Source organism: Carassius gibelio, chromosome A3 (assembly GCF_023724105.1).
Source record: "Carassius gibelio isolate Cgi1373 ecotype wild population from Czech Republic chromosome A3, carGib1.2-hapl.c, whole genome shotgun sequence".
NCBI classification, from domain to species: Eukaryota; Metazoa; Chordata; class Actinopteri; order Cypriniformes; family Cyprinidae; genus Carassius; species Carassius gibelio.
Window position 1 is genome coordinate 11,333,710 of NC_068373.1, and position 25,579 is coordinate 11,359,288.

At 36.4% G+C, this 25,579-nt stretch overlaps 2 protein-coding genes across 7 annotated transcripts; both read right to left on the reverse strand.

Annotated features, from left to right (window-relative positions):
• Window positions 1-3,662: 3,662 nt before the first annotated feature.
• On the reverse strand, window positions 3,663-4,471 carry LOC127946610 (cytochrome c oxidase assembly factor 3 homolog, mitochondrial). Its single transcript, XM_052543306.1, has 2 exons — window positions 4,261-4,471; window positions 3,663-3,921 (listed from the first exon to the last, which is right to left on the reverse strand). The coding sequence occupies exons 1-2, from the start codon at window positions 4,433-4,435 to the stop codon at window positions 3,815-3,817; spliced, it is 282 nt and encodes a 93-aa protein (XP_052399266.1). The 5' UTR covers window positions 4,436-4,471; the 3' UTR covers window positions 3,663-3,814.
• Window positions 4,472-7,150: 2,679 nt separating this feature from the next.
• Window positions 7,151-25,253, reverse strand: LOC127946618 (rho GTPase-activating protein 27-like). 6 transcript variants are annotated; one of them, XM_052543339.1, is made up of 18 exons: window positions 24,432-25,253; window positions 16,264-16,728; window positions 15,919-16,131; window positions 15,114-15,194; window positions 14,876-14,986; window positions 14,469-14,555; window positions 13,849-13,911; window positions 13,296-13,360; window positions 11,881-11,968; window positions 11,325-11,426; window positions 10,825-10,923; window positions 10,619-10,706; window positions 10,403-10,525; window positions 10,143-10,241; window positions 9,982-10,059; window positions 9,368-9,502; window positions 8,650-8,755; window positions 7,151-8,470 (listed from the first exon to the last, which is right to left on the reverse strand). In XM_052543339.1, the coding sequence occupies exons 1-18, from the start codon at window positions 25,242-25,244 to the stop codon at window positions 8,296-8,298; spliced, it is 2,991 nt and encodes a 996-aa protein (XP_052399299.1). In that variant the 5' UTR covers window positions 25,245-25,253; the 3' UTR covers window positions 7,151-8,295. The 6 variants fall into 6 exon arrangements, with proteins under 6 accessions (XP_052399299.1, XP_052399308.1, XP_052399290.1 ...); XM_052543348.1 differs by having other exon boundaries at window positions 10,619-10,703; window positions 14,469-14,558; XM_052543330.1 differs by having other exon boundaries at window positions 14,469-14,558.
• Between the last annotated feature and the right edge of the window lie 326 nt (window positions 25,254-25,579).

The following is a 25,579-nucleotide window of genomic DNA, read 5'->3' on the forward strand; positions in this document are numbered from 1 at the left end:
TTTATGCTTTAAAATATTATTATTGCCTTAATTCATAACTGTTTTTTAAAAACGAGTAATTCTAATAATGAAGTATCTTTCACTAGGTTCACTGGATATTAGTCCTTGTTGCCAAAGTGACTATCTATCTATCTATCTATCTATCTATCTATCTATCTATCTATCTATCTATCTATCTATCTATCTATCTATCTATCTATCTATCTATCTATCTATCTATCTATCTATCTATCTATCTATCTATTTCTCATTATTTCTCAGAATTATTTCTCAGTGGTTCCCATGAGATTGATTAGTCAGGACCCTTAATGACATTCATGTTATTAGTCAAGCTTCAGACTGTCAGTCTCCACTGAGAATGTTTAAATTCTGCTGTATTCCATTAGTTTGACGCACATGCAAGAATACAACTACATATTATGGATAGACGGGACTAAAATAATTTAAGAAATCAGTATACGAACCTATCAGTCATCCACTAATCTAAATATCGGGCAGGACACACCCCCGCCCCCTCAAAGTGGTCATGACCCCACCATCATGTTACAGTAAGTAGCTAGTACATTACAGAAACTAATAATAACATGATCAGCTGATGAGCAGTTGCATAAACAGACAGTAGATATCAGACGTAATTAAATCCTCTTCACAGCATGTTGATATAAACTCAGATATGTGTCACACATCAGCATCAGTCTAGCTTAGACATAAACATGACTGCCGTACAATACAACATAGTACATGTTTAGAATGTGTTTACAGTAAGTGACGTGACTATTATCCTGTTCACACACAGCATGCATGCATCACTGAGCAATACAGATAAACTGCTCGGTTTATTCTTTACTTTGACTGCTGACAATCACTGAAACTCAGACGGTTCAAAGACAGTGGCTGTTTGGAGCGGCCTCTGTCTCGCTCACTGTCAGTGTCTTTATTATGGCTTCATTTCCTAGCAATGAGCTGATGCCCAATCAAAGGACACTAATTGTGATCACAGACAAACGTCATTTGAGGGTCTAGCCGCTCAAGGCCATTTGTTTTCAACTGCGTGTGTTTAAAATAGTGTTTCTATTGGCTTAAATACTAAGTAAGGATGAATTCTGAATTGCCATGTTCTATCAGTGGGCCACTGAGGAGGTTTTATCCACCGCAGCAGGTGACTTAACAGTGTTTAAGGGTGTATTTTAGACAACAGTGATTACAGGAATATTGAACACTCAGGGGAAATAGAACAGGGATAAATTCTGGCATACCTTTTTCATTCTCAACCTGTATTCAAACACTGGACCCCATAGATGTTCACAGCATGATTAAAAAAATAGAAATATTTAATTTTGCATTCCACTATGAAGGAAACAAAATCATCAGGTTTGAAAATGAGGTGAATAACACAAGGGTGAATAAATGATAATAGATTTTTTTTTTTTTTTTGGTGTATTAGCTCTTTACATCAGTTATCAGGCTAGTCTGTAAACTAAACGATGCACTTAAATTGTGATCGGAACAACAAGCGCACTGGAGGCTGTTTGTGTACCGTTTCCTGTCAGACAGAGTTATTTTCACTGAAGGAATATTTCACCCCAAAATTAACATTTTCAGACAATGCACTCATTTTCAGGCCATCCAAGATGTAGATGAGTTTGTTTGTTCATCTGAACAGATCTGGAGAAATTTAGCATTAAATCACTTATGAATCCTCTGCAGTGAATGGGTGCCGTCAGAAAGAGAGTCAAAAATAAAAACATGACAAAAATCCACAGGTAACCCACACCACTCCACCCTATCACTTAACATCTTGTGAAGTGAAAAGCTGTTCATATGAAACAAATTCATCATTAAGGCATTTTAACTTTAAACATCTCTTCTGGCCAAAATACTAGTACGTAATGCATAATAATGATTCCTCCGGTGAAAAAGTCCTTTACTATTCACACTTGTAAACAGTACTTGATCTGTGCACATTTCTTTCACGATTCAGACGAGATACTCACTGATAGAGGGCTTGTTATTTTAGCCAGAAGTTAAAAGTGTCTTTTATTACAAACTTGCAGCTTTTTGCATCACAAGATGCTAATTGATGGACTGGAGTGGTGTGGTTGACTTGTGGATTATTGTGATGTTTTTATCAGCTGTTTGGACTCTCATTCTGACGAAACAAAGTCAATTTGAACAAAAATAACAAACAATACAAACAACAATAAAACTCCAATAACTACATTTAAAATGAGCTTTTATGGAGCAGATATTTCAGGCTCTTGAGCGTGATACGGTAAGGCTAGTGACTGAGGCTCAGAACAGCTCCACGTGAGACAAACTCAAAAGAAGGACTTCTGTGTGTGTGTGTACACTTATCAGTGTGAACACATTGCTGATCCATGAGCAGCTGGGCCTCTCACCCCCACCCTGTTTTGCCGAATCATACTTCATATTAAGAACAGCTTGCTGGATTGAGAAACAAAATATAATCATGCAACAGAAGCAGGTCATGTGACAGAGTTGATGATGTTATTCTCACGAAATAGTGATGGCCCTCATCGGCTTTCTGCCCTCCCTATTTATCTCTGTACTCGGTCTGTGTGAAGGGCATATGTTCAGAACCAGGTAAGTTCTTTAGAAGAGTAACAAGCTTCCAGCAAACGAATAAACACTTGGGATAGTTTAGCTCCTTACAGGAGTCAGCCTCACTCTAAAACTAACTCTGCATTTAAAGGAATATTCTTGGTTCAATACAAGTAAAGATCAAGCATTAAAAAAAAAAAAAATTCCAGAAGTTGCCCCTTCTTTTATTTATACTAATAATAATGTTATTAATATTAATTGTGTATTGCTATGCTAGCATCAGTAATTATACTCAAAACATAAATAAAATAATATAATATAGCAAATATAACAAATTAGCTATAAATTTGTTAAAATTGTTGTTTTGTGGCATTACAGGGTTTGCATGATTGCATCATCATGACAACAAAATTGTAATTTTGGACAAAAAGAGTAGGTTTTTGTTTTTTTCTTAAAAAAAAAAATACAATCATGTTACAGACATGATTCATATTGTTTATGCCTTATTAAAATGCTGTTTTAATAGTAAAACCACGTTTCTAGATTGGCCCCCATTCACTTCCATTCTAAGTGCCTCACTGTTAAATTTCAAGTTAAATTTAACATAGCTCTATGGGATAAGCTTTTGCAGACAGATTTAAAAACTGTATGTACACATCTTTATTATGATCAATGCATGACATTAGTTATGATATTTTCCAGATTTCTCTGAAAATCCAGCCTTCTATATCGCTAGTCAGTTTTTTTTCCTGAGTGTCCAGAAAGATACAGCGTGTCCTGTAAGCTTCTCAAGCTGTCCCTGTATACTGTATAAACAAACTTCTATGGCCTCTTACTAATGTGACTGCACATACTGACATCTAGTGGAACACACTAGAACACTAGAAAATGGACAGTTCTGTAATGGGACTAAATGACTAATAATAGCCAATATATACACAAAACCTATCAAATTCTAACTTAATTTTTATTTTAGCTTAAAGTCACAGCAACTAACATTAAAAAGGCAAACAATGAATAATTAAAATAAATAAATATATAATAAAATGATACCTTAGTAAAAAAAATAAATTAAATTAAATTAAATTAACAATAAAACACAACAGTTAGGAAGTTTATTTGGACATTTTGCTTTGCACCACATCATGTGGCCACAGGAAAATATGTTCATTGATACTGAATGCAAGAGATCCACAGTCCCCAAACATCAAGACAACATTGTGAAGCTGGCATCACTGAGACACAGGAGCGTCTAAGAGTTGGCCCCTGTCCGAGGCCCTTTGATGATGAAGTTCTTTGCCTCATCGTCAATCTCATCCATGATTTTCTCCTGCCTGACTGAGAGAATGGTGTAGCTGACTGATGGAGGGATACAAGGGTTAAGGCCATTACATCACACAACTAGAGTTCTACTGACTTATTAATAATTGGCTTGACTGATTTGTAATTGTTAATAGTTGGTGGGTGGGTATTCTTTCATAAAACTGTAATCATACCCTTTTGGTATAGCCTGAACAAACTTATGTATTTCCCTATTCACCTAAAAAAAAACCTGCTAGTAACATTTCACAGAAACACAAAGTCATGATGCTAAGATGTTTTTAGAAAGACAGACAGACAGACAGACAGACAGACAGACAGATATCAAAATAAACCAGCTGAGGCTGAGCTGTCATGTTATGAAACTATGAAGGATACATAGGCCCACCACAAAGGCTCCGATGGTCAGGCCGGTGATTAAATTCCGGCTCCGCAGTTGTTTTGAGTGCCGTTTCCAGTAATCTAGTTCCTGCTGTCTTTTAAGGAGCTGTTTCTGAGCAGGTGTAAGAGGTTTCGGCGCAGTTGAGGACGCGTCCGGAGTCTTCCCCTCCATGGTTGTCTCGTGTTCTGTGACGTTATCCGCTGCACCAATCAAATCTTCTTCTTCTTATTCTTCTTCTTCTACTAGTGTTTATTATGTCGGTTTTGGCAAACCAGCGTAAAGGTGCATTACCGCCACCTGCTGATCTGGAGTGTGGAAGGTGCATTTGGAAGATTTGGAAGACTTTTTTATATATATATATATATAAAAAAATAAATTAATTAAAATAAAATTCAACAAAAAATAAATAAATACCTCAATTTTACATAGTGTTCCTGTGTTTTTCAGGTATTTAAACAAAATGTCATGCACTGCTGATTGCCTTGAACCGTTTCCTAACAATGTATTTAAAGAAATATGATCAACTCCCAGCCATCCTAATTCTTGAATTAATTGAAATCGCTCTCTTTCATATGCAGAACATTCAATAAGAATATGCTTCACTGTTTCTAACTCTCCACATGCAGTGCTCTAAGTGGCCCAAAAGAGGTGCCGGTACTCTATTATAGCCTATTTTATTTATTTATTTATTTATTATATATATATATATATATATATTATGACTCCCCTCATCCTCTGAGGTAACAACAACTATATTGAAGGGGTTTTATGTACCTTATAAAAAATAATAAATCATTTTATTAGTTTGTGGATTTTCTTGAGCTAGAAAGAGCTACTAAACATAAATAAAACGTGCAAAAGGATTTTGAAAAAATACCATTAGAAAGAGCTACTTAACATAAAATGTGCAAAAGGGTATTGAATTTTTTCAAAATGTAGCCTACATAAAATAAATTATAAAACATAACAGAACCATAGAGCCAACGAGTCATCTGATTCTGACCATGTTCTTTTAGTACTCAGAGTCTGAAGCCAAGAGAGCATATTAAGAGTTGTCAACTGTATTTGTATTTTTACAGAGCCAGGTGTACGCGTTTCACACACCCTTTCCGACCACGTTGAGTGGTTGACACTGACAGCAGCGATATGCGCTTTTCACTTGTAAAACTCATGGGTGTATGGGTAATGTAGTCTCTGCTCTCGATGGGACGAATTTGGAAGCGTGCATTGTGAAGGGCGCACTGAGAAGCCGCATCACAGGCAAAAGATTAAAACCTCTATTAGAACAGATGTCCAAATGAGTGTACTTCTACACTATAATCACGTTCTGGGCGCACGGAGAGGTGGCGGTATGCTCAAGAGCTATATTTGGAAATGGCGGTACTGAGTACCTGTGCTTACCGACCCACTTAAAGCACTGTCCACATGTATCACACTTTCCAGATTCATGCTTACCTATCTTATACAGACCTTGATTCAATGCTGTATATGTCCAATTCTCAGTCTTGAATGAATGACAACTTTCTTTCTATTTCCGTATCTTTTCCTCTCCTTTCCAACACTCTCCTGAATCTGGAATATGTGTCTTCCTTTAGACCCACTATTCCATATGTCTTGCCATTTTTTATTTGCTTCTAATGTAATCAGTCTCTTTAATTCAGCTTTATGCTATCTTAATTTCTATTTGTCGACTATTTAATGCTTTCTTTGCTAGCAAGTCTACTTCCTCATTTCCATCCACATCCACATGTGCAGGCACCCAGAGGAATGTAACCTCAATCCTTAACTGTCTTATTCTATACAAACTTTGTAACACTTCCAATACTAAGTCTTGCCGAGCTTCAGATTTACTACTTAATAGAGTTGAGAGCGCAGCCATTGAATCCGTACATATCACTGTTCTTGCTGGCTGAACTTCTTCAATCCACTGTAGCACTAGGATGATAGCTAACAATTGAGTAGTAAAAACTGACACAGTCTCATAATCTTTTTGCCATTTTTATTTTAAAAGTAGGAATATATACTGCTGCTGCCGCTCTTCCAGATTCTGGCTCCTTAGACCCATCTGTAAATATCTGTAACACAGAATAATACTCTTGAATTATATATTGTTGTACCACTACTTCAGTTGGCAAGTTCATCTCCTGTGTTTTTATTACTTTGTGAATTTGTAAGTTTATACAGGGAACAACCAAGGGGAAATTGCTGGAATAACAACAGAAGGAGCAACATCATGGTCTTTCATCTTCAAACTATTTACTTCCTTCCTTACTACCCAGCCAAAGCTTGTCATTTCTTTGTATGCATATTCCCAACAATCTTTCAGAAGTAGTCTAACTTGGGTGGCTTTCACCAATCAAATCATCCATACGCGGACACGTCATGCCTCGATGCGAACAACCAGCAGGTGTCGCTCAAACACCGAGGAATATTTTACTTCTTTTTTTCTGTATATATGACAGATATTAAATTAAATTGAAATTCACAATTTATTATTATATTTAACAAAATTTAGCTCTGAACGTATAATTCTATAATTTTTTTTTCTCATGTGTAACAGTTACATCCTTTATATTATAAGCCTTCTTACTTAAATTTACTATAAGACTATCTTTTTAGTCCATAAAAAGACATAGTTCTTAGCATAATCATAGACCGTTTTAATGCATGTTTTTGTGTTTTAGGAATTTGTCTTTAATCACGGATCACCTGTCTACATAACAGATTTACCACTGGCTATAAAGACTCCTTGACCAGCTTTCTATATAATGTATTGTAGTACAGTGTACTAGTGTAAATAACTTTATCACGTTTTTTTTAAAGTTAGACATTGATTAAAGCTGAGAAATACTACAGGGAACTGTAACAAAGACAAGAACCGAAGAGTTCAAATGAAAGCACCATATTTATTTATAATTTCTCACATTGCATTGATCTATAGTCCAGTTATAATATCTGTTCTCTATTTGAAATTGATCTACACACTTTTTATCGGACTTATAATGATTGCATGTAAGCGCTCTTATAATATATATATTTTTTATTATATATTTTCTAGAGTTCAGTAATTACCAGTGTAAAAGCTACACACATAATTGCATAACATTAAATATGGTGTATATGTTTTATTTACAAAATATATTTATCTCTGTTATAGTATGAAATTGCCAATTATTTATTAGCCATATTTTTTATATAAAAAAACAATATATTTAAAATATGTACAGCTTTAGTCTACATCCACAATGTTTGTTTTTAACATGCAATGCACAGCCAAAGTTTACTTTACTGCAAAACGTTCCATTGGTAATTTTCACACTTCTGTACAATGTACTGTCAGCATTTTATAACAATAAAGATGGTAGGAAAATGTTAGTGAAACAGTTGATTAATAAACATTTTCTTTTCTAAGTCTCCTCAACAATAAAGTTCATGCAGAAGTGCTACTGGAGATTAAGCACACATTCATTCCAGCTTTCATTGTCAAGAGAAAAATTTGCTCATAGAAAAATGACAAATCAACCAAATGTTCATACATTTTTGGAGGAGCACTGAAATCTCAAAGGAAAAACCTTGTCTGTCTGGAAAAAATGTTGTAGTTCCACAGGAACAGTTTTTGGTGTGTAGCAATAATATACAGTATATTATTCAGTAACATGTACACGTATGTGCTCTGTATATCTAATACCTTTAAAGCAATTATAGTAAGTTATTTCTTAATGAGGACTCCACAACTCTCAAACATGACATTTTGACAAATTAGAAATTTTCCTTCTTTATACCCATTTATAAAAATTTGATCATATTGGCAGATGATCCCTTCGACTTTTTGTTCTCTTGATTTCGCCAGAACCAAAAATACACATTGCATTTAAGAACAAGGCCGTTTCGAGGTGATGATCTTTGATTTTGACTGATTGGGGCAGTCAATATCCAATCTGTAGACGGAAAACAGTCGGTAATCTTGTTCATTTGGGAATATGAGGAGATGGTGCTAATGGTTGTATTCGCTTCTCTTCCATCAGGTGATTTCATTTTGTTTGGAAGAGGTCAGTGAACTCATTGAGAATCAGCTCCACGATCTGGTTCTGGAAGACCATGTGCATGGTGATGTTGGACTCCTCCTGTGGTCTCAGCAACGTTGGGCCAAACACGATGGCCATGTTTTGGACAGACATGCGGTTCAGCTCACCATGTTCAATCACCCTGTGGGACGGATGGGAATAGGGTCAGAACTGCTTTTCAGTAAACAGGGCGAGGATGTAATTAGTACTTCAATAGGTTTTCTTGCATGACCTGATCACTGTTAATACCCAAGACAAAGGGAAGTAACAAAACCATGTGTTAGTCATCACATCAAAACTGAGTAAAAAATAGGTCCATACTTTCGAAGATGTCTGAAGAGAACCTCCATGGTGTCATGGTTGGGCAAAGGCAGGTTTCTCACCAGATCTCGAATATATGACACTTTCTGGCTGTAGTCACTCATTTCTAGGAAACAAATACAATGGTTGAGCCCTTAAACATGCATGAACGAGGTTTTGGTCTTGGGAATTAAACACAGGGTGCTGTTTTTGTAGATACACCCTACAGTTTCCAATAATAATCCAAGAGTCAAGTGGAATCATGAATCATTCATTTCACAGTTCATGATGCATTGCCTCATTTAGAAAAGCATCAAAGTAAATACACATGACTAATTTCCATGTAAAAATAAATACATATCTATTACTATTAATATCTAACTCTTATGAAATAAAAGCTTTTTTTAGGTATATATCATGTGTAAAGAAAAAAATGGCTAGTCCACCTAAAATGTATCATCATTTTTACTCATGTTGTTTTAAACTTGTATGAGTTTCTTTCTTCTGTTAAACGTGAATGAAAGAAGTTTTTATTATGTATATTATATATATATATCTTATATAATACATCTTATTTTGTGTTCAACAGAAGAAAGACAAGCATACAGGTTTGGAACAACATGAGTAAATGATGAAAGAATTCTCTCAGAATTTTTTGGTGAACTATCCCTTTAAGCCAAAAAGCAATGAATAAAAAAAAGCATTGATTTAGTTCTCTAAACCGGACAGTAACACTCACGAATGGCAGCGATGAACCTATCAAAAAAGCTGAAGGGGAAAAGAGGCTCAGGAAGTTCACGTAGGAAAAGCTTCAGAGCTCCAGTGATCACATGGATCTCTTCCCACTGGCCATCCTCCAGATCCAGAGCCTCTTCTACAGAAAGAAAGGAATAGAAAGTTTAATATAGTCAATGAAAAACAGCATTGTTATCCACCACTGCTATAATAAGGTGGTCTCACATGAATTTGTGATTTTACAACAGTAACCATTTACATTAGCATTATTTCTAATTTGTTTATATCTATACATTAAAAATAATTTAAAAACTAAGTTGTTTAGAAAAACTATCTAAACCCTTTCAATTTGACATCTGATAATTTTCTAAAGTTCGAAAAATTCCTCCTGGTGAAAAAGTTTTGAAAGTATTTGTTAAAACTGTAACTGTAGTAATTAAGGTGTCTTGGCAGATTGCTAGCATGGTAAATGTGTTTCCAGCAGTCTATAAATTCATTGTGAACTCAATCCTACATGAATGTATACAGTTCAAGGGTTACAATAAACAGGATGTATACAGTTCAAAGGTTGACATCACAGTTAAAGTCATTGTGATAATGTGTCTAGCTCTTGTTTACCATGATCTGCTTTATACCGCAGCTTCTGGATGACAGCCAGGTTCCCGCTCACTCTGTAGATTCCATCTATTTTCAGACCTGCACCACGCAAACAGACACTGACACTTTAGATAACTTTTTTACTTCTGAACTCGTAAACACACAGCGACATGAACCCTTACCCCTTTTCTCAATAGATCTTATGCATTTGTCCATAAACTTGGGCACGGTAGTGTTTTCCCGATGACAGAGGGTGTCTAGGTGGCAGCCAAACACATTCTCTGTGAACAAAGAGAAAGTAAAAGTCAAATGACTGACTGTGAATATAGGATAAGAATAAGTCCACTAGTCTCAAATTTTCATTGACATCTGCTTGAATTCTTTGAAAGTCACAGCATTACTAATTCAGCTGGCATTGAAAGAGGCAAAAGTTGACCCTAACCTTTGATGTAGCCCTTCTCTTTGACCGACTGAAGGGTGGGCCGCCGCTGGAGGAACTTGCGCAGCTTGGTGCGAACACGGCCCTGATCTAAGTCTATGCTACTTGAAGAACTCAGTCTTGATGCTATAAGAAAATTATTTAAAAACACAAAGAAGCTGAATTAAGTCATTATTAACAGTGATTTGCTTGTTGTGATCAGATGATTCAGTTACTGACATTCATTCTTCCTTTCTTTATCTGCAGGTAATGGAGGTTTTTCTGGGATATCTTCCACTTCGTCCTCTGAGAAATGGTTATGGTCCTGCTGTGAAAGATCACAACATATTTTCATCACTTTAAGGGTAAATGTGATGGGATGGAAAAAGCTTAGCAACTTGTGTTTTTCTGTAACCCTGTATTTTTCCAGCAGAGGTGCCACTCACCAGCAGTCTGATGGTGTCCAGAATGATCTTGTGCCAGTCGTGTATGATGCTGTCTGTGTCATACTGTATCAAATACTCAGAGCCGTGACGTGTCTTGAGCTGCTCAGTGACATGGACAATATTTCAGGCTTTGTTATTAAAAAATATGGACTGATATAGATAAATCTCTGAGGGGAAAAATCGACAGTGACTGGTAGCAATCCATATCAAGGCAATAAATATTAAAATATTTGTGCCAGTTCTCAGCTTCACCACAACACATGTCGCTAATAGTGCAAGAGTTCTGGCAGTGCTTGTGTTTTGTTGCCAAAACAAAGGTCACCAATCACACTTGCCAATGACTAAACCCATCACAATGGAACATATTTGAATTTAGAGAAACAAACTTAGTCTTAATTCCTGGAAGAGCAATGTAATAATTTTCACAGGATGCAGTGCTTTGTTTATTTATTTTGCACAAGCTATGAACAGGAAAGACTGTCCTGAGTCACAGTGCTCACCTCTAGAACATTCTTCTTGCTTGACTTTTCTTTGGACGCCCATGATAAAGTCGCTCCTTTCAGTTCCACTGTGTACTCTGGGACGATTTGATTGCTCTTGGTCTGTAGGGGTCAACCAATGGCAGTCAGTTTATTTTAAAGTTATTCTCTTTAGCAGACTTACTGTAATCAACAGGCGCAAATGTATGGGATTTGTCTGGATCCATGTACGAGACCAACTAGGTGTGCTGATAACCAATAAATTGCTAAATAAAATGCGGAAATTGAAAGTGTTTAAATGCTACAAGTGATTTTATGCTCCACAACATAATAATGTAGCGCATGATAAATGGATATTCTTTTTAAGATCTGCATAAGATTTTTTTTTTATACATTATCAGTGTTTTTAAAAGCTAATTTGAAGTTGATGGAAAAGGTAATCAACATGTAAAAATGGAGAAAATTAGTATTCAGAATTAAAAATAACCAGTATATATCCAATCACCGACTAATATCGGACTATAACTGATCTATTGTGCATCCAAAATTATTACATAAACAGATTAAATAAACTTACAGACATCCCTGTGGGTGTAAATTTAGGGTCTTTGTGGAAAGTGAGTATGCCATCATGGAGAACAGTCCATGACTGCGCCCAGTTCTTCCTGCAAACACAGCAGCAGCGATTTCAGAGCCGAGACACGTTAAAACACTTTAAAGATCAAAATATGCCTAATCTTACTCTATTCTCAGCACCTGTGTGATATATAAAGGTATCTATATATGAAATCTCATTCCCTAGAAGTGCAAGTTTCCCAGACCAGGGTTAAGGTAACTGCAGTTATGAGTTAATTGAAAATATATTAATTTAAGTCATAAAAATGTTAAAGTAAAATAAAATCAAACAGAAAAATAAAATCCCATGAATTGAATTAAAAATGAAATATTTTATTAGTTTTCCTGCATGTCCAAGAACCTGCGAATGTTGTCAGATTATTAATATATTTAATTAAAATCACAGGGGGTACTTCAGGTAAAAGTTTTAGTTTAGTGACTCTCTCAAACAGGCAACAGTTCATTAGCATTGCTAAATTCAAATCTCATTCTGTCACTTTTTATTGTGGAGTGCCTCAAGGATCTGTCCTTGGTACAGTTCTATTCTTAATCTACATGCTTCCTCTGGGTCAGATCATCTGGCGCCATGGCTTAATTTCCACATATGCCGATGATACACAAATCTATTTTACCGGACAGACCAATTCTGTTTCCCCCTTCTTCTTTTACATTTTGCTTACATGATGTCAAAGTATGAATGGCCCAACATGTTTTAAATTTAAATACTGAAAAAAAAAACGAATTTCTGTTAGTTGGCCCTAAATCCCTTGTCTACTCCCAAACTGACAACTCAATTAACATTGACGGAGTTAAAGTCCATCCTTATTCCACTACACACAATCTTGGTATAATGTTTGATTCTAGTCTAAGTTTTGAAACACATATCAATCAGCTTGGCAAATCCTTTTTTTTTTCACCATTGTAAAATTGTAAAATTGTCCACCTATGGACAATTAATTCTTCCCTATGTCCCTGCCCATACTTTGAGATGTCTCTTCACTCCAGACCTTTAAAACTGCTCTCAAAACTCAATTATTTAAATTTCTTAATTGATTGCTTGCCTTGATTTTCTGTTCTATGCTTGTTTTGTAACTTATCTTGTATATTGCATATTATTTCACCTCTGTCTGCTGTTTGGCTGTTCATATGTTATATACTATCTGTTATATACCTTATGTAAAGCATCCTTGGGTATTTGAAAGGCACTATATAAATGTTAACATATTAGTTTAAATGGGTTTGGTTGACAAGAAAGTTTGGGAATCCCTGTGGTAAAAACTACACAGATGACTAATTTGCATGCTTTTTTCTACTAATACTTGAAGTATGACTGTACTGTTTAACCAAAGATAAACGTTGATTAATTTAAGACCGCACCTCAGCCTTTTTCCATTCTCAGCAACTTTAGTCTTGTTGAGAATCCCAGCCTTCTCCAGTGATGACTGATGTATGCAAAAGACAAGAGGTTGTTTGTTAGAGGTATCATATATATATATATATATATATAAACATACACACACAAACACACACATCAAAACAAGGACAAACAAAAAAGCTTATAATGTTTAATGTTAAAGCTTAATGTTAATAACATACTATTTGCCCACATTTTATAATAATAAGCAAATAAGAGCTACATTTTAGAAAATTTTGCGAAAAGTGAGTGCAACAAAACTAAAAAAGTGTTTGAAAAAATGTTAGTGCAGGTCTGTTGGTAGCATGTTAAATGAACAATGACGGAACAGCATGCCACGAAACAACACTATCTACAGCTACTGATGAAAGACAAACATTTTAATTTGAAGCTATTTTCCAGCTATGCCATTGGACAACAAGCAGTGATGTTAGTTTTCAGCTAATGCACGACATGTTAGTTTCGGAGACCAATGCAGACAACTTAACAGCCCCAATAAACAAGCTCAGGACGCACATGATGAGAATGTGAATCTGTGCTGCGACTGGACAGGTTCCTCCACCGTCTTAACCTTTTATCCTTTAGAAAAGGAAGAAAAACTTGGGTTCTCACTAAATTTTGGACTTCTTTCCATTTTTGTAGATCAAATTACATTATCCCTCTCAGGCTCAAATTAAGTTTTAGTAACATGTTTTTAGTACTCCAGATACATACAATATGTATCTGGAGTAATAAGGTAGTTAGTTTTTAACTGTTGCAAATCAGCAACGCCTGCCTTGACAGGGTTATATTTGCATATTTTAAATTGCATATCATTATACTGGAACCAGTTTATTTTTTAGATAAAAACACTGATAAATACATCAGCATCAGCAAATATATCTGATTATGGCAGAACGTTTTTTTTTTTAATCTTTTTTTTTTTAAATTTATTTGCATGACCTTATGCATGGTTTATAATCGGTTTTCGATCTTGCATGCAAAAGCATTCAGTTAGGGGAACTTAACATGAATGAGAGCAAAATGATAATAAAATAAGAATGAGACTGTTACACATGAATGAGTTTTGGTGAGCTAATTGTCATGAGTTAAAAGCTCCACTGAGGGCTGGAAATAACAGAGGTCATGTTACGTACATAATGCTGTGATTCTGGTGAATTCCCTGAACTAGATGCATCACTGACATTGTCAGAGGCGATCCGCCTGTGTGAGGGGGAAAATTTCTGCTGGAGGAAATGAAGAGAAAGAAAATAAACGAATATTAGCTGGTGGAAAATGGTGCGGTGGTGTGTCAAATCAGGCACCAGATGTTTCCTTCCTTCCTGTTGTGGTCACTGAAGAGAACAGACTTGAGGGCATCCCTCACACAATTTGCTGAAACTGTAAAAAACGTTGTGGTTTATGTATAGCTGTATCTGACCCCTGTAAGTTTTCACAAGACAGATAAATGTTAACGATTTAAAAAAGGACAGGATGAAAAAAAAGTCTAAGAATTGTGTATATCTTAAATTATAGAAGTGAAAAGATCCAGTTTAAGACTCACCAGGTCTTCCTGAGATACGTTAAACTGGGTGTGTCTCCAGTTGTTCAAAACGGGGTGAGCATTTTGTTCTATTCCATTTCCACTGATTGGCTGCCCAGGCGGGACTGAAGCCTTTACAAACAGTCAGTAGAGGTCTTATGAGTTCATAAAGAGTTCAAATGCAAGATATGCATTTGTAAAAAATATAAAAACATTAAAAACAATATTAAAAAAAGTTTAAACAAAATCCTACACAGACCTCTGGAAGGCTCCACTGAGATTTAGACCCATCTTTTAAGTAGTAATACATCTTCCCTTTGTCATCCTTAGACTGGATCCACTGTGATTGGGAGAAAAAAATATTAGTGAGTCAGACTGTGAAATAAATGTATTGGTTTATTTATTAAGTTACTTATATTACTTAGAAGATTTGGTCATGAAAGCATTGACATTAAATCAAAATTATGTATTTGGGTGCATTAAGTGTGGTGATATAGACCAATTACAGAACCTCTTACAAATCTTTTAGAAAGTTCAACACATTTCTTGCCACTAGCATGGTTATTAATTAAATAGGTTGGCTTTTTTATTTCACTTTTAGCTACCAATAATTAAGTAGAAACCCAAGCTCAATTTTAAACACATTTAAAGTCATTTCACCAATGATTGTCCATCAAAATTAGTGCTGAAAAACTGGAAAATGTCTGCAGATTCTGTATGGAGCTGTTCTGATTAATTTTTACAATGTCCTATTTTTTTCTTTCTTTTTTTTTTTTCTTCTTTTTTTTTTTTTTTTTTTTGCAACATGCACAGTCGCAGTATCATTAAAACACCAACAGAGGGCACCAATACATACAAAACCAACAGCAATAAATCACCTCTGATATCATATCAATGAAATGCAAAAGAGCTCTTACATATAATAATTAAGTATTGCATTAACAACAACAACAAAGATCATTCAGGATTCTGATAAGAGACTGGACACTCAATAAATAAAACATTGTTTTGGGACCTTATGTATTATCATTGTAGTACATAGTGTTGTGATGAACTCTCATTACCTGTTCATGTGTGAGTTCATTTGTGAAGACAGATTTTCCATCGGCCCCTACAGAGTCAGTCCAGCCCACGGGGACGTCTTTATGCATGTCCACAGCAGCCCTAGGGATGACAGCGCGCTTGATTTGGGGCAACTGGAAATCCTTAGGGAGCTGAAGAGAAATATGGGAATCCTCACATTGATTTGTTGGATAGTCCTCCTCTGGAAGAGGTGGCTGAGGATGCAGAAACAGAACTCTTTAGCACCAGTTCTGATCAATTTAATGCATCCTTGCAGAATAAAATTATTTAAAATCTTATTATCACATTAGAGAGAGAGACAGATATAGATGCAGGTAGAATTTTACCGGTGCGTTTGCCTCCTTCCCATGACTGTGTGCCCTGTCTGTAGAGGATGGAGGCTGCGATGGCTCTGGGGCACTCCAAGAGGTTTGCTTCAAAATGTGATTATAATAATAATGTCTCCCAGTGGTCTCATCCAAAAGCTGCTCCCAGTCAGAGCCCTGCGAGTGTGCAGAGGATGGGGTGGACACAGGTGTGGGGAAGGACACGGACTCCATACCTTCAGGGCTTCGGGGATCAGACCAACTGCTCTGTCCTGTTTCAGGGTTGTAGTAGTACTCCTTACCGCTGTCGTGGTCGGTATGGACCTGCCATTCGTCTGAGTTGGTCGGGAAGGCGGAGTCTGGAGAAGGACTGAGGGGGATGCCGGGCGACGAGCACGTTGAGGCAGAGGAGTTTGAAGGGCAAGGAACAGTCTTCTTCAGGTCAGTAACGTTGGCATACACTGCCGTGGTGGGGTCATTCTCTGTCTGCAGGAGAGAAGAAAGGCCATATTTAGGGTGTGATGGGAGCTTCCACAGAACTATATTTCATTTAAAGATAAAATATTGGTTGAAACATGTTATAATGTAAACGAAACACTTCAAATATTTAGCAAGTATGTTTTGCATGAACACATTAAATTGAATTTCAAACTAAATGTAAAAGAATTCTCATCAGAATGGGCCTTTCTGTCAGAAAAAGTCCTACATGTACATTGAAAGAAACAACTTTGTACCTTCTTTACCCCAAATAATCATGTGCTGATATTTCACTGTAAATACTGAAAGCATCACCCTTTACACACTTCTGTAGTTCTGTTGTGTAAACCAAGTAAATATTAAACTTTTATGGACAGATACAATTGAACAGACCACATCACACAGAGCATAGCACTAACAGGAGTTAGGAGTGTATCTGTCTATGTCCCATGCAAGGACTACTATTATTTATCTGAACAAAGGTCTATAGAAATCTGATGAAATCAAAGAGCTATGAGAAGAAAATCCTGCTGGAACCACTCCCTCAATTCAGGAAAGACACGAGAACGTTTATGTGGATTCAGATGCCAGCTTTCATCTTCAGGCCGTCACTCAATGGAAGTTTAATAAACTGAATTAAAATAAATCTGCTCTTAATCAGAAAGTTTGCTTAAAATTTTTTAAAACAAGAGTTGAATTTAGACAACCATTATCAGGTCACCATCTGTGATCATGAGGTAATTAAAATGAAAACATAATTTTCATTTGTGTTAGAACTATCATGGCATGGTCTCAACAGGCTGGCCAAAAAGACTGGTGACCAGTAGAATCTCATTGGAAACCAATATTTAATGCATGAAAAATATCAAAAACAATAATGAAAACGTGTTTGTTTAGTCCAAGTCAACGTTTCTCTAGATACCATGTTCTTCCAAAATGAGGAAGCATCCAGATAATGTGTTTTCCACAGCACAGCACACTCTCTGGGGAAGGGAAGTCAAGATCAAAACATAAAAACCGACAGAGGTTTCCGCTGCCCAATGTACATTTGAGAGGAGCTTGATACACACATAAGGGTGGAGTGTGGTCCACTGCCAAACTGTACCGTCTCATGAAGTATCACAATAATCTGAATGGCACGTGAGTCAGCTAAAAAAGAACCCAGTTACATCCAACTATTGTAACATTAATTAAATGTGTGTTTACAATGCAGCAAACTGAAAAACAAGGTTATTTTAGGTTTGAAAACATTCTCTCTCTCTCTCTCTCTCTCTCTCTCTCTGTATCTGTAAATGGACTTTGTTATACAATGGCATACAGAATAATTAAACAGTTTTATTTTATGTATTACAGCACATGACACTGCAGGATACAGCTGTCACTGCTTGAAATTGAATATGAGCAGCTGAAATATAGCTGCAGACATCTTTGGAAAAAAAAAAACAGGACAAATGCAGAACAAGCTATGATGATGCATTATTCCCCATGACATTCTCATAGTATTAAAATAAACATTAACAATCTATCTCCCAAAAAATATTTTCAAGTGCATGCAATCCCTTATGAAACAAAAATATATTGCAGTATATTGGAAAATATCATGTAATATATTAGCCATTTATTCTTAGATATATTTATGTTTTCCAATATATTGCAATATATTGAAAGCGGCAATCATTTGTATATTTTGCAATATATTATATAATATATGTATCATCAATATATTATTAAATGTATTCAAATATATAAAATATTAGAAATTAAAAGGGAAAATAATATATTACAATATATCACAATATATTTTAAGAAATATATTGGTAAATATATTTTCCTTTCGTAAGGGATGGATTTGCATTAAAATGTAAATGCAAAAAAATTTAAATAAAAAAAATCATGCATGCCATAATTTCATCAAAAATCTTGTTTACAAGGATCTATAAACAGGAATGACCCAGTAACAATTGATGGATTCAGTTCAAGACTATAAATCAAAGGTAAACCATTTGGCCATGTTAATTAGCAATAACAAACTTTAAGTAGAAAATCGGTGGGTAAACAACAGTTTCTTTTAAGTAAACCATAGTAGGGTAGTCTCACAAACACTGATGGAATACCTGCATATCTCAGTCTCACAATGCTACCTTGTTTACCGCTTACCCTAGGAAACCTCAGACAGGTCTGCAGCCTTGGCATCAGTGTATGGCAAGCCTTAAGGATCATCTCTTTCACTTCCATCCGAACAGTCAGCAAATAAAACTACTCTAATAAAAAAAGAAAAATGGGCCAGAAACTATACCAACTCAACTATTGTGTTCTGACCACATATGGTCCCACCTGAGAGGAGCAAAAGTTTCAAAAGACTGGAAAAGCTTTTCTGCTGAACTACAACACCGCTTCTGGCTAAGTGTACAGTTAGTAGAGATTCACGGAGACTGGGAATTTACAAAAAAAACAAAAAAACATCAGGCTTTAGGGGAGGGTCACATCAGATTATTTGACAGGAAAGCTAATGGGGATCTCCCGAGGGTCCAACACGCATGTATGATCGCACATACAGTTCAAACACAGAAACCTCAGCTGGGAACACAAACTAACTGCTGTGGGTGGAGGGACCAGTCTTAAACAATCATTTCCTCTTGAGGTGGAGTAATGCTAATTAAAATAAACAAACATAATCATTGGTCCAGTAAACATCCTGCAATCTGTCAAAAAGGCTTCATGACATGGAACTGCATCACAAATTTCATCTCTCCCCTTACTTCCTCTTTCCTGCTGAACAAGCTATGTGCAAAGAACTGGGTGAGACAGGATTCTAGGGTAACCAAATCAATCGGTTAGTCTAGATTAAAGGCCAAAGCTCGGTTTTGTCATTCAAATAAAACCTCAAAAGCTCGTTTAGAAACTCACCTGATTTCACTTTCAGGTGACCCTGTGTGCTGAGCTGTATATTTTACACAGTGTGTAAATGGAGCAGACCTTCTTTTCCAGCATTGCAATTAGAATTGGCAGGTTTAAAAGCAATGAGAACAGGTAAGATTAAGCTCAACTTACAAATTATTGTTATTGCTCATATTTTAGGGATATTAAACTCTTGCATTGCGTAGTTCATCTCAATTCTTGAACAGTTTGGCTTGTTGAGGAAAGGTATGCTATTATTACCTTTCTGTGCAAATTTTTTTTTGGCCAATTAATGATAAAATGCCCCAAAACATCCCACAGACTTGCCATCAATGTAAATGTAGATTTAGTGAAAAAGCAGAACACTCTCATCTTAACCTAACACACTTTACAACAAATTATTCATTGTTTACTGTTGGGTTTAAATTCATGTTTTAGAGAAAAAAATAATAATTTCTAACACTTTGATTTCAAAATGACAATTAAAATCCCCTTGGGTAATTTTCCATATAAACCCATGAATACTAAACATACATCAAACCGCCAAAAATCAATGCGCACTAAGTGGGATGTTTAGTCAATCATTTACATTGCCTTTAGTCTTAAAATAGACTTGTGACGTGACATTTCAGTGTATTTTGACCCCATTCTTGATCACTAAGTTTACAGACAGTTGTTCCTAAAGCAATACACAAACAACAGAAACCGGGAACACTTCACAAACTAAAACAAAGTCCTTTTAAATTGAGATTTATATACTTCCTCATTGCTGTTCACTTAAGCCTGATTAAAAGCACACCTAAATGAATATATGCCAGTGTTTGATTAAATAAAGGAATTTATATCAAACCAGATGATATAGTCTTTGTAACTATAGTCACAAAATGACAAAATAAACCCCACTCAATCATTCGCTCAGCTAAACCTGTCAGTGGTGACTCCCACAGTTGAACACAGTTCAAAAACTATCTAAAGTTTTCAGGACACAATGCTAAATTTAAACATATCTGCAAACATCTGAGAGGTTTCACCTTGCTCATGTTATAACTGCAAAATATTCATATCCAAAAGGCTTCAAAATTTACACATTTGAAATATAAATCACAAAAAAATGTGCAAGGAAATAATCAGAAGGGCTTTAAAAAAAAGCTACAAGAAATATAATCTATCAATGAAACACAGCTTTTAAGACTAACAGAGAGCAAGTGGCCTCATGTGCTAAAAATTGCTCCACTAAGAGGTCAAAACAGACTGTCGTGAATGATCTGACACACAAGTTAATCAATTAAATGATTGATTTACCTAATTCTGCCCTTGAGTCTAAAAATTCCCTCCAACTTTTCCATAACCACTTTCGTTTAAGGGTTTCGTTTAAATATCAAAATACTTCCAGGTTTAAATTTTAGTTTTGGTATAGCCTAGTTTTATGAATTATTAGATTGTCCTGTCAAATAAAAGCATACAATATTTAATCACTAACAAATAACCCTGACTTAATGGTAAAACAAGGTGTAACCTAATTTATAGGCTATTTATAAATGTACATTTTCAAATCGGGGGGAGCCTTGTTTGTCAGGTCGCTCTGTGCCTGTTTTAACAATGTTGGGAGATCAGCTTAAATCAGGTAAGTTAGATCAGTAAACCATTTTTGAAATAATATATATATATATATATATATATATATATATATATATATATATATATATATATATATATATTAGTCTGTATATATTGTGAAAAGCGCACAAATAAAACAGCGTCAATTAATAATTTATCATAAACACTGTGAGCGAGAGAGTGACGTGTAGCGCGAGCGCTCGACTATTCACGCTCAAAGTTAAACGCTCTCATTACAATAATAAAAGCCGTCTAAAACCGCGCTATTCTGCCTTTATCGCGTCAAAAGCTAGATAAAAAGACGTGTATTTGTAATAATACCTGTGTTTGATTTCCGCTGGTCGTGTCAGATGAATCTCACCTGTTCCTCCTCAGAAGAGTCGAGTCTGAAGCGGCGCTCTGGCTGTTAACTAGGGAGCGGCGACCCACCTTTCTTTTCTTTTCCTTCTTTTTAACTCTTACTCTCCCAAACTTACATCGTTTTGTGGTTCGCCAGGACAAATACTTAAAGGTTCTTCACTTGCGGTGTAAAAAGAAAGCGGTGTATCCTTTGTAAGTGTATTCCTGCATCTAGCTCTTAAGAGTAGCCTACAGCGGCCATCTGTCACGCTCAGGGACGAGGCAGAGGACACGCACGGCTGTGTTTTCACAGTGCCTATGTGGGTAGGGTGGGAGTAGTTCTCAACTTGTTTGGGTTTAAAGCACTGAAATGAGATTTGGAGGCCCTCAGGAAGAACTCCTTTGTTTTGTAAACGTGCCAGTGGTTGAGAGGCAGTGTAGCAGGATTGGACCAGCTGTCATATGTTTTCTAGGCAAATAGGGGTACAATTACATATAGTTTATAGGCATATAATAATGACTCAGTAAAAGTCAGCTCATAGTGATGGAAAAATGTGTTTCCTCAATACCCGAATTGAGCTCATGGTCATTCTCATGAATTGTAGCCAAACTATGTATCGGCATAAAGTCATCTGAGGACCTTAAGATATATTTGAAGCTTAGTACGGTGCTGGTTTTGTGACAAACATTTGGCTGCAACTGGTGTAGACAGACTAACAATGGCTCTGAAACCTAATACAGGTGCACTGAGAGCTGCACTCCCTCTGTGCCTCTCCCCTTCATCTCCACACAAATTCCCAAAACAAGAGTGGAACTACAGTGATTCTTGTTAGATCTGCAAATGGTTAGAGAGTTAGAAGCAATTACGCATACTGACAATCACTGCATTCATCCATTTCTTGTGATATATATATATATATATATATATATATATATATATATATATATATATATATATATATATAAACAGTGGTCCTGTCCACTGTAACTCAAATGCTTTGAAATGTAGCAATGTTCAGAGAAACTGAGAACATGAAAAGGAACAACTAGATTCCCTGGAATTGTGTTGTGAGACAGAAATGAACATTCTATATTTAGTCATTTTTCTATAGAAAGCTATTTCTATAAAAAGTAGGCCAAATATCTCTCTCTTACATTCTCACTCTCCATCTGTCTCCGTCCTCGCTCCAAGTTTCATTGTTTCAGAGGCTTTATGACAATTTAAATTACCATGGTAGTCGTGAATGATACTTTGAAAATTATGACAAAATCCCCCTCTCTCTCTTTCTTTTTTTCAAACTCAGTTTTTATCGGTCTTCTCTCTTGCTTTCTGACACATTTCAAGCTTTGGGATCAATTACTGTTTTTGAAACTGAGAAGCTGCAAACATCTGTGCTAACAATAGTAGCCTTGCAGCTACAACACATGAAGTCTGACTCAGATCCCAGGATCTGTGCTAACATTGGCCCAGGAGATTAACGATTAACCCCTTTGAAGTGTACATGCAACCACCATGAATGTATTCTGAAACAAATAACACAATTAACCCCTTAGCATTCCGGTAAAATTTGCCTAAAACACGCTGTGTACCATGGGTGGTAGGGGAACGCTAGCTAGTTAAGAATATTGTCTCTGGTTTGAATTGAATTGAAAACATTGTCTGCTAGAAGTATTTCTATCCCATATTCTTATAGAGACAGTGGACACAAAAGAAAACCTAACCCTGTTGTGACATGCTCTGTTGCTCTTATTAATTGAACTCTGTGGCATAGTGTTCAAACCTCTACATTTTGTTCACACCCTTAAAAAAGGGATCAGCGCCCTGATAACCTGTAAGCCACAGGCAAGTGCATTACAAACATAGTCAATGCAAATACAAATGGAAACTGGATTTTTATGTTTTCTTTGGATAAAGTTTGTCAGTTTGCAGGGTAGTGGTGCTTTTATGTACATTTGATGACATAGTTAGCTAAGTTTTTATAGGATGAGAGTTAAAACGCACAAGCTTTACCATATGCCCTTCCCTTGTTTTAGGAAAAGTAGTAATATCCTGTTCTGATATCATGTAGGAGGGCGTTATTGTTATGCATCTCTCCTTTATATCCCATTGTTTTCATTGCTTTACTTCACCTGGCTCCAAAGACAGCCGAGTAACAACTACTTAAGTGGATAACATGTCACTGTGATGGTGACCTGATCACATTAAGATCATAGCTGTCTGTAAGTTCTGTTTGAGAGAGTAGAAGATATGATTCCGGGTGCATTCATAGTCAAACTCAGTTTCTGGAAAACAACTGCTTTGCTTGGATTTATAAAGCATACCAACATCGCCTCCCAGTGGCTCCCTTTGATAACAATTCCTAAACATTTCCTTTTATAAACACTTCCTGTTCTACTTCTTTCCCTCATAAGGTTGTGTGCCCTGTTGCTTGCCAATCCTGCCAAATTGAGATAATGTGTGTCAATAATACACAAAGTTTAAATAACAAAAGTCAGTATTTAATCCAATACAGCACTTCCTTTGTTCAACAATATAAACAGACTGCAAATGTCTATAATAATACGATGATATTTCATTCTGGCTTACTTTCATACTTTTTTCAATCCAAGACAGAAGACAAATGTTAATATTGCAGTGTATGTGAAAAGCAAGAATGTAATCGCGTTTAAACAACTTATCACATCTTACTAGCAACAGCACTGATTTTCTGTACAGAAATAGGTCAGTATGGTTAAAGGAACTGATAAAAGTGAAATTTTGAAAGAGAAACCAATGCTTCAAAGAGTATTTGCTTTACATTTACAATCTGCTTCCCTAAATCTAATCTGTTTGCTGGAAAGGAATAAGAAAACTGTACCTTTATTGTTAGAGGTGAGCATGATGTGTTGGTCTGAGCGTTTGGCAATCCAGCAGGTGCTTTGTCTGTCAGTGTCGACAGGTCCAGATTCAGATCCGATATGGATTCATAAATATTCTCAGAGTCTGGTGATGGCAGTGGTTCTGAGCTAGAGCTTTCACTTTCTGGCGTTATTGGGGATTCCAGCTCTGGAGACTTCCTGTGAGGCTTGGTCTCATTTAGGTTCTTGATGATGGGGAGCTCACCAGGTTTGACAGGGATAGGTTTATGTAGGGGGTCAGCTGGGCTGAAGTTGGGCACTCGAAACTTTTCAGGCACCGTTTCAGTGCGAGAGCCGGACAGCAGATTGGCTGCTTGACTCATCCTTTTCTTCGGACGCGATGAGTCTGAGGCAGAGACCGTGTTCAGGGAAATGAGGGAGTCTGAAGGTCCGCCATGTTTATAAGAAGGAGGCTCGTGTAAATCCAAAGGAACTCCAAATGTCGACATGCGGTTGTCTGTCTTGCGGTAATTCTCTTTGGAGTGAAGTCTAATTTTCACCTCATCTGATTTGCGGGCCTCTGTGAGGTCAGGCACCGCAGGCTTCACAGCAGGCTCTCTGAAGTCTAGAGGTGGAAGCTCCTTTACGTATTTAGCAGGGATATAAAATGGCTTGGCTCGTTCATCTTTGCAAACGTGCCACCAGTGATTGTTTGTTTTGGCCAGGAGGATGTAGCGCTCGTTGGGTTTAATGGACACCATGTGACCATCCCGTCCCTCGTATTCATATTCAAACTCCACCAGCACCAGGCCCAGACTGTGTAAGGACGTCATCTTACCCTATTCACCCTTGAGGGAATCAAGCTGGAATCAAGGCTCAGGATAGGCCCTCCTGCAGGTAGAAAACAAATGAGGGGATCATAAAAAGCAATTTGAGCAGAAGTCACAGATTACGGTTTATTTCCTGCCTCACGTTTGAGTCATGAGCAAAGAGCACCTGCTGTATAAATGCAAAAACAACAAATATTTGCCTGACCTTTCTACAGGTCCAGCTGCCCAACAAGCCTTGTTCTATCAAACTGAGATCATGCTGCTGCGTTCACAATGTTATATATAAAGTTTTCTGAACTGTCATATATTTCACAAATACAAAGTAACCATAAGTTCCG

Excerpts from the sequence above, each read along its gene's own strand:
- LOC127946610 (XM_052543306.1), bottom strand. The coding sequence starts at position 4,435 with ATGGAGGGGAAGACTCCGGACGCGTCCTCAACTGCGCCGAAACCTCTT. Across the intron at positions 3,922-4,260 it reads AGCCTTTGTGGTGGGCCTAT|TCAGCTACACCATTCTCTCA; the intron begins GTATCCTTCATA and ends TCCCTCCATCAG.
- LOC127946618 (XM_052543330.1), bottom strand. The coding sequence starts at position 25,244 with ATGACGTCCTTACACAGTCTGGGCCTGGTGCTGGTGGAGTTTGAATAT. Across the intron at positions 11,969-13,295 it reads GAGAATGGAAAAAGGCTGAG|GAAGAACTGGGCGCAGTCAT; the intron begins GTGCGGTCTTAA and ends CTGTGTTTGCAG. Across the intron at positions 9,503-9,981 it reads GCGGTATAAAGCAGATCATG|AAGAGGCTCTGGATCTGGAG; the intron begins GTAAACAAGAGC and ends TTCTTTCTGTAG.